The sequence below is a fragment of the Monodon monoceros genome, unplaced genomic scaffold (genome assembly GCF_005190385.1).
Source record: "Monodon monoceros isolate NGI ecotype Baffin Bay Population unplaced genomic scaffold, NGI_Narwhal_1 Super_Scaffold_2, whole genome shotgun sequence".
Classification (NCBI taxonomy): Eukaryota; Metazoa; Chordata; class Mammalia; order Artiodactyla; family Monodontidae; genus Monodon; species Monodon monoceros.
The window spans coordinates 97,242,281-97,258,896 of NW_021703776.1; the positions used below are offsets into that span (position 1 = coordinate 97,242,281).

General features: G+C 41.9%; 1 protein-coding gene across 1 annotated transcript in view; it reads left to right on the plus strand.

Moving 5' to 3' along the window:
* The window catches only part of CNTNAP2 (contactin associated protein like 2), a 2,079,227-nt gene that overhangs the window by 1,700,123 nt on the left and 362,488 nt on the right, over positions 1–16,616 (plus strand). The window contains exon 16 of the mRNA XM_029233017.1: positions 653–780. Within this exon, the coding sequence (XP_029088850.1) occupies positions 653–780 (128 nt within the window). The remainder of the gene's footprint in view (positions 1–652; positions 781–16,616) is intronic.

Below are 16,616 nucleotides of genomic sequence, written 5' to 3' on the forward strand. Positions count from 1 at the left end.
GTCTAAGAGAAAAGCCAAAGTGGGCTTGCATCTCAACTCCACTCCTCATTGATGGAAGTAGACACTTGGTGAGCACCTGCTCTGTGTTCCAAACGTTGCATAAACTCTTTCAGTTGTTAAAATAAACAAGAAGAGATGAAGGACCTGAAAGTTTCTCTTATTTAGCTGATGCACAGCAGGGAAGAAAGCCTCTGAGGCAACTGCTTCAAAGCAATTAAGGAGACAAGGGAATTTTTTAATAGGGTTTTGTTTCTAATTTTATGCAAGAGATCAGGTTGGCTTTGTTGAACTTTTGATTCCCTGACAACAGCAAACTCTGCATGCATGCTCAGCATTTGATGTGTGTACTTCAAGCAACATGGTAGTCTACACTCAACCTGAAATAGCATGCTGTGTATTGGTTGTGACTCTCTGGAAATCAGGGTGTCAGTTTTGTTTTCCAGAAGGCAAAGCGGTCACAGTTGCTTCTGAGCCATGAGCTGTGAAACCACCCAGTGGAAGAGAGGGAACAACTCTAACTGTGGTTCTACTTAGTGCACCTCTGAGCATTTATTGGAATGTGGTCAATCGTTAGACAACTTAAACAGTGATCAAAAAAGACATGTTTCTAACTTAGCCTCCTCATGCTTTTCTGTCTTTCCCTGTGATTCAGGAGGAAGGACGCTGGCTTCTTATCCTACAAAGATCACCTGCCAGTAAGCCAGGTGGTGGTTGGAGATACTGACCGGCAAGGCTCGGAAGCGAAACTGAGTGTGGGTCCCCTGCGCTGCCAAGGAGACAGTAAGTGTGCCCGTAGCTGGGGCTGGCACCTCCTTACCAATTTTAAATAGTGTTTCCCAGCAGACACGAGGTTGGCAGAAAACAGATTGCTGTTGGGTATAAACAGAGCCAAATGGAGGGCTAGGCAGACCTTAATACACAGAGGAGGGCAGCAAGCTGTAAGTCTCCAGTACAGGAGGCTAGATATAGGCGTAAAATGTGGCTATCCATCTTTCTTGTATATTCCTATGTAACAAATGTGACTACCTAAGTTTATGGTGATACAAGTAGCAATGCTAATAGCATAAAAGCAGCACTCAACAGCTGTGATTGCAGAGTGCTGCCGTTAATGCCATTAGCATAACTATTTATATCATCGGAAACTGAGTTTACGGTGATATAAATAGTAGCATTAGGGCTTAATGTATCATTGTAAACCTGGATTATGGTCACATAAAGTTGGACATTAGTGCTATCAAATTTCACCATCATCAGAGCTTGATGGTTCCTTGTAAGCCAAAGAGTGTTTCTGTAACTACATCTTGCTTTCAAGATTGGGCACCACAGAGAGGAATTTGGGGCTGTTGGCAGTCAGGGAGTTAGCCTGATGATCCCACCTAATTAAGGGTACCATTAGGATTTTATGTTGTTTGATACCCTTCAGTGTGCTTTATGCGTAGTCGGAGGGGACTGGTGACAGGCTGCTATGGGGATTCTGCAGTGAGCATCCTGGGTGTCATTTCCCCTCTTCTCCTCTGCACACATGATTTGGGCAGCTCTTCCAGGACTATGCTTTTGTGATTGTGTGCTAGGCATCAGGAGACTAGATTCTGTTCCCTGAGTAGCTGACTTGTCAGAAGACCTCAGGCAAACTCCTCCTTTTTCTCTGCTGTGGTGCTCAGAATACCACCTGCGTCCCAACTCCTCCTGGGGAGGCCATAAAGATTTTAGTGCCTAGATCTGGATTCCTCCTAGCAAAGCATTTCTGTCAGATGGAATGTTATTACCGCTTCCACAAATCAAGGGAGAATTAGACCTACTCAATGTAATAAATTATCGCGTCCACTCGGAGGTGTCCTAAGGAATGTAATGATGCGTGCTCAGCTGTTTACTACTTAGTACGTCAAGGCTGTCAGCAATTAAACCATGCAGTGTTCCTGATACAAAAGAGGGATGGAGTTTGTAGTGATTTTTCCCTTCTTACACAGAGAAAATGAAAACGCTATCCTTAAAATGAAACTGGTCAGAAGAGCTTTGTCATGCATTTATTAAACAATAATACTTCCTTCGACTAGCTTAGTAGAGCTGTGCAGTAAGAAATTTTGTTTCGACTGCTTAAGAAAAGATATTGACATAAAATAATAATATATATGCCTTTTTAAACACATATTCTGAGAGATGGACTATAGTGTCACTCTCAAAATAGGCAGGTTCTCATGGGTTATCTAATGAAAATCAGTTTCATTATGTCATAATTACTCATTAATATATAAAGGTAAAGTAGTTCTCACTTATCAATTCTAATTCTAAAGTTAGCCTTAAATTAGAGAAAGGGTTCCCATTAAGTAATGGATTAAGTCAATATAGTTATACAATCCCACTTCTGCAAATTTTTTTTACCACTCTTAAAGAGTCCAGGTACTTTAAATAGTATATGTGGGAGTGTATTAACAGTTTATAGTTAATATTAGCATGTTTTCTCTTAATAAATCAGTCCTCAGGAAGAATTTATTATGTGCCTGCTATTTGTCTAGCACTTTACTAGGTACTCTGGTGAGTTAAAAACAGAATTTCAAACCATGTTTTGAGAAATGCACATTAAAAAGTATTGGAAAACATAAAATGTTTTATAATTTAATAGACTTGTGATCTAAAATTATTGCAACTGGTGCTCAAGAAAGGAGTGATAAATAGTATATTTCAGGCAGACTTTATATTTAAATAGAGAAAATAGGAGAAGTATGGTGGTCAGTGTTCATTTGCATTTCTTTCCCAAGGCTGTTGCTCTTAGGGACATTCTTAGGACCAACTGATAGACAAAGAGCTATCCTGTTCATTGACACTGCACGGCCTCAGGATTCTTGTAGTACTGCGGCTTCAAGACTTAATCTGTATTTTACCTGATACTTCATGAAAATAAAAGCTCAGTCAATTTTTAATTGCAATTATGTGGAATATTTCTGTGTCCAAGAGAAAGAGAGAGAGAGAGAGATCTTCGTTTTTTGCAGGCAACCGGCAATATTATATACCTCATACCTGAATTGCCAGGTAGTAGTTAGCAGTTTTGATGCTCACCTTCCTTTTAAGAATGTTCTAACGTGGACACAGTAATGATAAAGTGTCTACATCATAGCATTTTCCAGATTTTACACATGTATGGTGTCCTTGGATACATCCCCCTGCGAGGTAGGTAAGGTAAATATTAGCCTTTCTGTTTTACAGATGAACAAAATATTTCTTTTAAAGTGTCATCTACGCAACAAATTTCCATGCCCCCTTTTGCTGCTTCTGGGAGTCTCCCAGAGGAAAGACAGAGCAGAGAACATAACCAGCTTTCTCTGCATGAGGTCAGGCTTGTTTCCCCGACTCCATTCTCATCCCTGAGTCAACGGCAGAAATTAAAAGTATTTCATCTGGGTCTCTCCCCACCCACGTCCAGTTACCAACACAGCATGAATGTTGGGGGGATTAGATTCCAATCTGTATAAGTTAAAAAGTGGTATCATGCATATATCCTGTTGTTTGCAGAGATTAACTTTGTGTCATTTACTGAAGTCTGTGCAAAGGTACAGTTTAAAAAAACCAAATCCACTGTTGAGAAATGTCTTTCTCTATTTGAGGAGTTGAATGATGACAGCCCTCGCAAGCTGTCTCTTGAATTAGGTCTGGTTCTACCTCCCAGTCTTAGAGAATGAAACAGTTTTTGTGGGCTCTGACCAACCGTTTCGGCAGTTTCAGTTGATTTCATCATGCCTGCTGAGTTTCATTTTTACTTTGATTCATCTGAACTCAGACCCATATAATCAAAATGCTAAGAAAATCAGTGAGTTCCAGACCTGCTGCATTTCCCATATAGCACTGTAAAATGCTTATGCCCTTATACTTTTGGGGTTTTTTTTTTTCAAACATGTTCAAATGGAAGTCTCAAATCTAAAACTGCAAGTGTGACTGAGGATGGATGGTTAGCTAAGATAAAAAGTGAGGTAAAATGACAAATTACCCCCTAAACCATGCGTACTCGCCTAGGAGGAAACAAGAGAGCTATTTAGAGGACCAAAACGGCTGACAGAGAAGAAATTATTTTCAAATTTAAAAATATAATTGTTCTTGGACGGAGTTGCTAAACTTCTATGGAATTAGTTCAAAAACAAACTATTTCGGGTTTTGGAGGTAGGAATCTTTTTTGTACTATATATAGTGACTATGATTAATTGTAGAAAGTATTTGCTAGATAATTGTTTTATTCTCGACCATATAAGGTAAAGATTTCCCATATCTCCTCTAGGGATACAGAGACTTTAAACAATTAATTAGGAGCAAGTTTGCTACAAAGGCAAGTGTTTTTAATATACTTGGGTAGAAACAATCAGGAAAACATGTTACTCAAGGACCGCTGAGTCCGTGCCTGAAACCCGCCCTGGCTGTCAGCACGGCCGGACTGGAGTCATGGTGGGCGTTTAAGATGAAAATTCAAGCTCTTAGAGCTACAGAGGTGACTGAGAGGCCAAGAAGAAAAGGCAAGGCAGACCACATGCGGTTCAGGAGCGCTCAGAGGACAGAGACAAAGCTGAGAGTGAAAGAAACACAGATGACGACGGCGTTTCATCCAGACGACACTGGCCTTTTTTCCTTTGGGAATGCAATCATATGTGCCCGAGGTATATAAAGGCCACCCTGTCTTTACTGTAAGACTTCTTACAGACCAGGGCCATCACCAGCCATTCCCTTACCAGGGAAGGCAAGGCAATGACTATATCTACATGTTGTTTCTCCCAGGATAAGACAATTTCATTGGGAGCTCAAATGAGTATCATTCCCCATAGGATGGACCCAGGGGCACACACAGGCCACAGCATCTCCCGGTGTGAGACACACTCAGTGCCGCCTAAGAGGACTAGACAAGGAGAGAGGGGCAGCTGCTCGTCTGGGCTCAGGAAGCGGTTTTGATTGTGCAGAGGAAGCCACTCCCCGGGCTCCAGAGAAGAGTAGACACTTTGCTTATCCCCCTTTTCTTCGCTGCTTCAGGCTTGGAAGAGCCGAGAAAGGGAAAGGGCCCAGCATGCAGGCTGTAAGCCATGCACTTTATATTCATTTTCTCTCTTGATTCTCCCAACATCCTGTATGCGGTGATAGCTTTGTATTTTGTACCAATGAGAAAACAGAATCTGACTTATTAGATGGTTTGCCAATGAGTTTCAGAGCTGGGGCCAGAAGAACCGTGTGGTTCCAGAGCAGATGCTCACGTTCTTTTCGTTTCCCCATTTCTTCCCATGAAATGTAGATGTATGTACTTGCGTCAAGTACAGCTAAAAGCAATCACAAAGAGTCACAACATTCTAGCGGTGGAAGACTTAGATATCAGACAGTACAAACATCTCATTTTACAGACGAGGGAACTTGGGTATGGGGAGGTTAAGTGACCGACCCAGGGGCTCCCGGCTGGTTTATGGCAGAGCACAGGGAGAGAGAGTTTGACACGAGCCTTCATCTTTAGTAATCCCCTGTGGCCAAGATGAATGTTGAGATCTGAAGAGGGAGCTTTGACCTGGAACTCTGACCCTGGGTCCCTGCCCATCAACAGCCAAGCAGAGCAATAAAGTGGTGCGAGCTCTTAATCTTGCCCCACTGTGGGATCAACTGTCTGGAAACCCTGATAGAAAACTCACAACCATAGGGATGAGGGGTCAATGACAGAAAGTTAGTGACTTCTTTTTTGTGTGTGTTTTGTTTTTACTTCGAGTTCTAGGCATTTTTTTGGTTGATAGTAGCCAACAGGGAAAAAACAAAAAACAAACCACCCACAGTTATGTGTAGAAGCCATTAACTTCTATTTTTTTCTTAATGCTCCAGCCTCTGCTGCTATTGCCATAGGCTACTACCGACTGAGAAGCCAGAGTGTCTCTTAAGAACAAGCAGAAATAGTGAAATTTTCAGGATCAAAACCTAGGCTGATTCCCATTAAAGGACTGAGCCGTCTGGGCACATCTAAGGGCAGCTCCAGTGACACAGGCAGCAGAGGCAGAAAGAAGGAAGCCTTCCCTTTGGTCTTCCAGACTCCAGAGTGACTTTAAACGGTTAGAAGTGGACAGCGCCCCTGAAAAGAATCAGCTCTTTAATATTATTTGGCCACGCAACGTTAGCTGCAAACTCACTGTAGAAATGGGAAGTAAAATTAGTTACAGTTGGGGGGTAGTATTTCTATTTTACAATAGATGTGGTATTTGTATGCCTGTGGCTGACTTTCCCACCTATCCTTTCAAATACTGCTTGTATTTAGAGGAATCATCACATCCTACAGAGGAGATCTGCCTGGCTGAGTGAGTCTTGCTTCCTTGGTGTCCTCTCCCTGGGTGCCCATCCTTTCCCTGAACTTGTCACAGGATCCCAGGTACAGGAGAGACTTTGTTCTGTAAATTGAGTCCCCACCATTGGGTTCCGCTGCTGAACTTTCCAATTGATCTCTCCAGACTTTTGCAGAAGAGAGTTAGGCTTGCTCCTTTGGCTCTAAGAATTCCTGGTGTGGAACGTGTTTGGAATCAAGAAAAATGCTAGGTGAAACAGTTTCTTACCTGTCCAGGATCTGCTCCTAGGATCTAATTCAACTTAACAGCCTTTACTGAGAAAAATGGGACATGGCTCCCATCCTGGATCAGTTTATATTATATCAAGGGTGAAAATTCTGACAAAGTGGAGATTTGGAGGGAAGCTTGGATTCTTAGTGGGAGCTTGAAAAAAGTATGGAGGTCTTGAGTGGCAGTGCTTTACAAACTTTAATGTGCTCAGAAATCACCTGGGGATCTTGGTAAAATGCAGATTCTGATTCAGGAAGTCTGGGCCAGGACTCGAGATGCTACTGCTGCTGCCACTGGCCAGTGGACCACACTCTGAGTAGCAGCGTTATAGAGCAGCACTGTGAATAGCGTAGACTTTGGAACCACACAAATCTGCCTCCAAATCCCAACTCCCTCCCTCAGCAGCCGTGTGCCTTTGAACCGGTTCCTTAACCTCCCTGGTCTTCCACTTCCTGCTCACAACCTTCTCTCAGCTGCAAATGAGAATAATCATAACTGCATCGCTGCAGTGGTTCTTTTAAACTCCAATTCCCCGCAGCCTTGCACACAGTCAGTGCTCTCTGGTTGTTATCACCACCATTATTATTACCTTTGTTCATTATGGAAAGAGTGACAGGCTTGATATCAGAAAAGCTCTGCCCACCTCCCTGTCCTGTATCCCACTGTCTTTACCGTCGACTCTACCTATTCTTAGAGAAGACCTGCCTTGTCTCATAGCTGAGAGTTGGCACCCAGCCAGTAGCCTCCTTCCTGATTGGGAGGTGGTGGCCACAACCTCTGCTTAGAGCTCAGCTGCATTTGCTGGGCTCCCAGGGTGATGATGTCTGTCCGTGCAAACAACCCTCATTTCCTTCTCTCTGGTCTCCTTTGCTGGAAGCAGATGGAAACCACCCCCTTTGCTTGCTGCCGTCTTTGGAAACGGCCCTTGGAGAACCTGGAGGACCCTAGCAAAATGCACAAAGAGCCCAATAACATACACAGCACTCGCCATTCCCCATGACGGCCACAGAAGGAGCCTTTCGTCCAAACAGGGAGTCAGCTAGCCTTTCCTCTAAAAGACCAGACAGGAAGTATTCTAGGCTTTGGGACCATACAGGCTGTTAGAACCACTCAGCCCTATAGTGTGAAAACTGTCGTAGACAATATGTAAACAGATGGACATGGATGGTTACAACAAAATATTACTTAGAGAAACAGGAAACAGACTGGATTTGGCCTGAAGGCCATAGTTTGCTGAACCTCTGACCTAGAGTTTAAAAATTTTTTGGAAAAATGTGTAGGACTTGAAAAATGTATGGAATTATGGCAGAATATTTTGCTGTTTTAATGCAGATTTTAGCCAGTTTTCAAACTCGGTCACAATAACCTTCGAATTCATCCACTGATGATATTGAGCAAGGATTCGCCTCCCCTTCTGCTACATTGTCTTTCTCCATGCACACTCAGATTTCAGCCTAGATTATACAGTAGCTTCTATATATACACTCAGCATTGATATGAGGCACTGTGTGAATATAAGGAAGTACAAACTACATTTCTTGCCCTCAAAGAGCCTACAAAAACATTGGCAATCAAGACATAAACACTGCAGGGCTCTCCTGGTGGCGCAGTGGTTGAGAGTCCGCCTGCCGTTGCAGGGGACACGGATTCGTGCCCCGGTCCGGGAAGATCCCACATGCCGCAGAGCGGCTGGGCCCGTGAGCCATGGCCGCTGAGCCTGCGCGTCCGGAGCCTGTGCTCCGCAGCGGGAGAGGCCACGGCAGTGAGAGGACCGCGTACCGCAAAAAAAAAAAAGACATAAACACTGCAGACTGAAGTTCACATTCACCACCATAATCGTTTCTCCACCTATTATCCAGAGTGCCTTTTCCAAGCGGCGAATCAAATTACAGCACTTTTTGACTTATAACCAGCTGATAGCTTCCCATCACTCTTAAAACGCCAACCCTTTACCACATGCTACAAGGCTACTTCGTGTGATCTGCCCCACCCACCGGTCATCCCCACTTCTTCCATTCCAGCCCCACTGGTCTCATATCTCCAACGTGCTCTGCTTGTTACCACCTCCAGAACTTTTCCTGGTGGTTTCCTCTACCTGGAACTTTCTCCCCATCGAGGCTCAGCTGGGCTGCAGGTCTCAGCTTCGATATTAACTCTTCTAAGAGAGCTTCCCTGCCCACTCAGCTAACAGTCACCCACATCTCACCTCTCCCCATAGAGCTGACCACAGTCTGAAATTCTCTCTGCAATGCTACGACACGACCCTAACATGAACTGCCCAGAGTCAGCATAGATTTCAGTCCCTAAGAAGACGGCCTTTTCTTTAGACCGCAGCTGCAAGTTTAGAGGGGGTTCCCAAGCCACCTGCACTTCTGACCAACTGACTACAAATTTGGGGATTCCCAGTATCTCCTCAGAACCAAAAATTGACCAGGATGACTCGGAGAAGTCAGGAAAGCACAACACTTAAGATTACAGTTTTATTATCAAAGATACAAATCTGGACTGGCTGAATGAACCGATGAACAGGGTGAGTTCTGGGAGGGTTTCAGAACCTATGTCTTCTCCTCGTGGAATGTGGACACATCACCCGCTCAGGCTATCAGTGTGTGTCACTAACCAGGGAAACTCACGTCCACTTCAGATGTCTAGATTTTTTACTGGGGTTTCATTATGTAGGCATGATTCAGTAAGTCATTGACCACATGATTGAATTCAATCTCTGGCTTCCCTTCCTTCTCCTCCCTGGAGATAGGGCTGATATATCCTGGTTCAAAGCCCCAACCCCCTAATCCCATGCTTGGTCTTTTGGGCAGGGCCATTCTCCATCTTTTTTTTTTTTTTTTTTTTTTTTTTTGGCGGTACGCGGGCCTCTCACTGTTGTGGCCTCTCCCGTCGCGGAGCACAGGCTCCAGACGTGCAGGCTCAGTGGCCATGGCTCACGGGCCCAGCTGCTCCGCGGCATGTGGGATCTTCCCGGACCGGGGCACGAACCCGTGTCCCCTGCATCGGCAGGCGGACTCTCAACCACCGCGCCACCAGGGAAGCCCCATTCTCCATCTTCAAAAGTATCTAGGGGCCCACCGTGAATAACAGTGATACTCCTATCATTCAGGAAATTCCAAGGGTCTAGAAGCTCTTTCCCAGGAACTTGGGACAAAGGCAGGATAAATTATCCATTGCACAAGCAGCTCTTTTCTCTGTGAATCTGCATGATTTTTGTCCTCACCCCCAACGGTAGGTGGAAACTCAGGCAGAGATCTAAACCCTGTACAAAGGCAGTGCCTGCCACATTGAGAAGCTCAAATATGTGTTCGTTAAATGAATATGAATGGTTAAATAACCACAAAGATTTAAATAAGCATTTCAGGCTAACAATGGAGGTAGTGCCACGAGGCACTTCATGATAAATTGCAGAAAACTTGCAGAGACAATAATTGCTATAGAGGTCCAAGAGAGGAACTATCGCTTGATTTATATGCACAACTATTTTTAACCTCAGTAAGGTTTTTGCACATTTATTCATCTTAACTAAATGAAAACTTTTATTCCTTTGTACCTTGAAAACCCCTTGAATCCGATGATTATCTTCAAATTAAGGATTTAAAAAAAAAAACCTTTTTTGCTAAGTTTCTATATTTTCTCTGGTATTTCTAAATCAGGATGCACATGAAGTATTAAATTTATAGAACTCATTGTTTAATCTAAATTAGATTAACACCCCTGGCCCTTCGGAGATCCAAGCAGACTGTTCCACACTTTTGTTTATCTGTATCTCTAGGTTATTACTGACAAAATTACAGTTAGTCAGTATTTCAAACCTATTGTTAGGCTGCTAAGCTATGAGCTATAAACTACCTCACTCTGATATAATTAAAACTGTGTTCCAGTTCACGTATTTTATGATACCTACTTGGCTTTTCATAAAGCTTCTTTTCACCATCTGAACTACATGCAGGCCTAGCAAACTCAGGAATTTTATTGAAGAAAACTTTTAATGTAGCCTCTTCCTGAAGTTTGCTGATAGTTCCAGAGCAGCAGTCTTTACAGTCATCTGGATTAAAAAAACAAAACAAAACAAAACCTGTACTAAACTATTGCAAACGTTGTGTAAGATTGCATTAGTGTCATTAAAATAAATCCTAATTCAAAACTCACCAGGTATACATATATAAAACAGTACATTTTAATTTTTATACACCTATTGGCGTGGTAAACAGCTCCATGGAACTAGATTTAAAGTCCCAAATTAAAAAGAAAAGGGACATTGGTTCAAGATGGCAGCGTAGAAGGACGTGCACTCACTCCGTCTTGCGAGATCACCGGAATCACAACTAACTGCTGAACAGTCATCAACAGGAAGACACTGGAACTCACCAAAAAAGATATCCCACATCCAAAGACAAAGGAGAAGCTGCAATGAGACTGTAGGAGGGGCGCAATCACAATAAGATCAAATCCCATAACTGCTGGGTGGGTGACTCACAAACTAGAGAACTCTTATACCACAGAAGTCCACCCACTGCAGTGAAGGTTCTGAGCCCCACATCAGGCTTCCCAACCTGGGGTCCAGCAACAGGAGGAAGAATTCCTACAGAATCAGACTTTGAAGGCTAGTGACTCACTGCGGGGACAAGGACACTGGCAGCAGAAGTTCTACGAAGTACTCCTTGGCATTAGCCCTCCCGGAGTCCGCCATTAGCCCCACCAAAGAGCTTGTAGGCTCCAGTGCTGGGTCCCCTGAGGCCAAACAACCAACAGGGAGGGAACACAGCCCCACCCATCAGCAGACGAGAAGATTAAAGTTTTACTGAGCTCTGCCCACCAGAGCAACACCCAGATCTACCCACCACCAGTCCCTCCCATCAGGAAGCTTGCACAAGCCTCTTAGATAGCCTCATCCACCAGAGGGCAGACAGCAGAAGCAAGAAGAACTACAATTCTGCAGCCTGTGGAACGAAAAATACATTCATAGAAAGATAAACAAGATGAAAAGGCAGAGGGCTATGTACCAAATGAAGGAACAAGATAAAACCCCAGAAAAACAACTAAATAAAGTGGAGATAGGCAACCTTCCAGAAAAAGAATTCAGAATAATGATAGTGAAGATGATCTAGGACCTCGGAAAAAGAATGGAGGCAAAGATCGAGAAGATGCAAGTAATGTTTAACAAAGACCTAGAAGAATTAAAGAACAAACAAACAGAGATGAACAATACAATAACTGAAATAAAAACTACACTAGAAGGAATCAAGAGCAGAATAACTGAGGCAGAAGAACGGATAAGTGACCTGGAAGACAGAATGATGGAATTCACTGCTGCGGAACAGAATAAAGAAAAAAGAATGAAAAGAAATGTAGACAGCCTAAGAGACCTCTGGGACAACATTAAACACACCAACATTCGCATTATCGGGGTCCCAGAAGGAGAAGAGAGAGAGAAAGGACCCAAGAAAATATTTGAAGAGATTATAGTCGAAAGCTTCCCTAACATGGGAAAGAAAATAGCCACCCAAGTCCAAGAAGCGCAGAGAGTCCCAAGTAGGATAAACCCAAGGAGAATCACACCAAGGCACTTAGTAATCAAATTGACAAAAATTAAAGACAAAGAAAAATTATTGAAAGCAACAAGGGAAAAACAACAAATAACATACAAGGGAACACCCATAAGGTTAACAGCTAATTTCTCAGCAGAAACTCTACAAGCCAGAACGGGGTGGCATGATATATTTAAAGTGATGAAAGGGAAGAACCTACAACCAAGATTACTCTACCCAGCAAGGATCTCACTCAGATTCCACGGAGAAATCAAAAGCTTTAGAGACAAGCAAAAGCTAAGAGAAGTCAGCATCACCAAACCAGCTTTACAACAAATGCTAAAGGAACTTCTCTAAGTGGGACACACAGAGAAGAAAAGGACCTACACAAACAAAGCCATAACAATTAAGAAAATGGTAATAGGAACATACATATCAATAATTACCTTAAACATGAATGGATTAAATGCTCCAACCAAAAGACACAGGCTCGCTGAATGGATACAAAAAACAAGACCCATATATATGCTGTCTACAAGAGACCCACCTCAGACCAAGGGACACAAACAGACTGAAAGTGAGAGGATGGAAAAAGATATTCCATGCAAATGGAAATCAAAAGGAAGCTGGAGTGGCAATACTCTACCAGATAAAATAGACTTTAAAATAAAGAATGTTACAAGAGACAAAGAAGGACACTACATAATGATCAAGGGATCAATCCAAGAAGAAGATATAACAATTATAAACATTTATGCACCCAGCATAGGAGCACCTCAATACATAATAAGGCAAATGTTAACAGCTATAGAAGAGGAAATTGACAGTAGTGCAGTAATAGTGGGGAAGTTTAACACCTCACTCACACCAATGGAGAGATCATCAAGACTGAAAATTAATATGGAAACACAAGGTTTAAATGACACAACAGACCAGTTAGATTTATGATATTTTTAGGACATTCCATCAGAAAACAGCAGATTACACTTTCTTCTCAAGTGCACACCGAACATTCTCCAGGATAGATCACATCTTGGGTCACAAATCAAGCCTTGGTAAATTTAAAAAAATTTAAATCATGTCAAGCATTTTTCTCACCACAGTGCTATGGGATTAGAAATCAATTACAGGGAAAAAAACGGAAGAACCACAAACACATGGAGGCTAACCAATACATTACTAAATAACCTACAGATCACTGAAGAAATCAAACAGGAAATCAAAAAATACCTGGAGACAAATTACAATGAAAGTACGACAATCCAAAACCTGTGGGATGCAGCAAAAGCAGTTCTAAGAGGGAAGTTCATAGCAATACAATCCTACCTCAAGAAACAAGAAAAATCTCAAATAAACAATCTAACCCTACACCTAAAGGAGCTAGAGAATGAAGAACAAGCAAAACCCAAAGTTAATAGAAGGAAATAAATCATAAAGATCAGATCAGAAATAAATGAATAGAAACCAATAAAACAATAGCAAAGATCAATAAAACTAAAAGCTACTTGTTTGAGAAGATAAACAAAATTAATAAACCTTTATCCAAGACTCATCAAGAAAAAGAGGGAGAGAACTCAAATCAATAAAATTAGAAATGAAAAAAGTTACAATGGACACTGCAGAAATACAAAGGATCATAAGACACTACTACAAGCAACTCTATGCCAATAAAATGGACAACCTGGAAGAAATGGACAAATTCTTAGAAAGGTATAACTGTCCAAGACTGAACCAGGAAGAAATAGAAAATATGAACAGACCAATCACAAGGAATGAAATTGAAACTGTGATTAAAAATGTTCCAACAAACAAAAGTCCAGGACCAGATGGCTCCACAGGTGAATTCTATCAAACATTTACAGAAGAGCTAACACCCATCCTTCTCAAACTCTTCCAAACAATTGCAGAGGAAGGAACACTCCCAAACTCATTCTATGAGGCCACCATCACCCTGATACCAAAACCAGACAAAGATGCTACCAAAAAAAATTACAGACCAATATCACTGAAGAATATAGATGCAAAAATCCCCAACAGAATACTAGCAAACAGAATCCAACAACACATTAAAAGGGTCATACACCATGATCAAGTGGGATTTATCCCAGAGATGCAGTCTTCTTCAGTATACACAAATCAATCAGTGTGATACACCATATTAACAAATTGAAGAATAAAAACCATATGATCATCTCAGTAGATGCAGAAAAGCTTTTGACAAAATTCAACACCCACTTATGATAAAAACTCTCCAGAAAGTGGGCAAAGAGGGAACTACCTCAAATGATAAAGGCCATATACAACAAACCCACAGCAAGCATCATTCTCAATGGTGAAAAACTGAAAGCATTTCCTCTAAGATCAGGAACAAGACAAGGATGATTATTCAACATAGTTTTGGAAGTCCTAGCCATGGCAATCAGAGAAGAAAAAGAAATAAAAGGAATACAAGTTGGAAAAGAAGAAGTAAAACTGTCACTATTTGCAGATGACATGATACTATACATAGAGAATCCTGAAGATGTCACCAGAAAACTACTAGAGCTAATCATGAATCTGGTAAAGTTACAGGATACAAAATTAATGCCCAGAAATCTCTTGCATTCCTCTACACTAACAGTGGAAGATCAGAAAGAGAAATTAAGGAAACAATCCCACTCACCATTGCAACAAAAATAATAAAATACCTAGGAATAAACCTATCTAAGGAGGTAAAAGACCTGTACTCAGAAAACTATAAGACACTGGTGAAAGAAATCAAAGATGACACAAACAGGTGGAGAGATATACCATGTTCTTGGATTGGAAGAATCAATATTGTGAAAATGACTATGCGCTACCCAAAGCAATCTACAGATTCAATGCAATCACCATCAGATTACCAATGGTATATTTGCAGAGCTAGAACAAAAAATCTTAAAATTTGTATGGAGACACAAAAGACTCCTAATAGCCAAAGCAGTCTTGAGGGATAAAAACGGAGCTGGAGGAATCAGACTCCCTGACTTCAGACTATACTACAAAGCCACAGTCATCAAGACAATATGGTACTGGCACAAAAACAGAAACATAGATCAGTGGAACAGGATAGAAAGCCCAGAGATAAACCCACGCACCTATGGTCAACTAATCTATGACAAAGGGGGCAAGGATATACAATGGAGAAAAGACAGCCTCTTCAGTAAGTGGTGCTGGGAAAACTGGACAGCTACATGTAAAAGAATGAAATTAGAACACTCCCTAACACCACACACAAAAATAAACTCAAAATGGATTAAAGACCTAAATATAAGACCGGACACGCTAAAACTCTTAGAGGAAAACATAGGAAGAACACTCTTTGACATAAATCACAGCAAGATATTTTTTGACCCACCTCCTAGAGTAATGGAAATGAAAACAAAAATAAACAAATGGGACCTAATGAAACTTAAGAGCTTTTGCACAGCAAAGGAAATTACAAACAATACGAAAAGACAACCCTCAGAATGGGAGAAAATATTTGCAAACGAGTCAATGGACAAAAGATTAATCTCCAAAATATATAAACATTTCATGCAGCTCAATATTGAAAAAAGAAACAACCCAATCAAAAAATGGGCAGAGGGTTTCCCTGGTGGCGCAGTGGTTGAGAGTCCGCCTGCCGATGCAGGGGACACGGGTTCGTGCCCCGGTCCGGGAAGATCCCACATGCCGCGGAGCGGCTGGGCCCGTGAGCCATAGCTGCTGAGCCTGCGCGTCCGGAGCCTGTGCTCCCCAACGGGAGAGGCCACAACAGCGAGAGGCCCACGTACCGCAAAAAAAAAAAAAAAAAAAAAAAAATGGGCAGAAGACCTAAATAGACATTTCTCCAAAGAAGACATACAGATGGCCAAGAAGCACATGAAAACTGCTCAACATCACTAATTATTAGAGAAATGCAAGTCAAACTACAATGAGGTATCACCTCACACCAGTCAGAATGGCCATCATCAAAAAGTGTATAAACTATAAATTCTGGAGCAGGTGTGGAGAAAAGGGAATCCTCTTGCACTGTTGATGTGAATGTAAATTGATACAGCCACCATGGAGAACAGTATGGAGGTTCCTTAAAAAAACTAAAAACAGAATTACCATATGACCCAGCAATCCCATTACTGGGCATATACCCAGAGAAAACCATAATTCAAAAAGACACATGCACCCCAGTGTTCATTGCAGCACTATTTACAATAGCCAGGTCATGGAAGCAACCTAAATGCCCATCGACAGATGAATGGATAAAGCAGATGTGGTACATATATACAATGGAATATTACTAAGACATAAAAAGAACGAAATTGGGTCATTTGTAGAGACATGGATGGACCTAGAGACTGTCATACAGAGGGAAGTAAGTCAGAAAAAGAAAAACAAATATCGTATATTAACGCATATATGTGGAATCTAGATAAATGGTACAGATGAACCGGTTTGCAAGGCAGAAATAGAGACACAGATTAGAGAACAAACATATGGACACCAAGGGGGGAAAGTGGCGGGGGGGGGG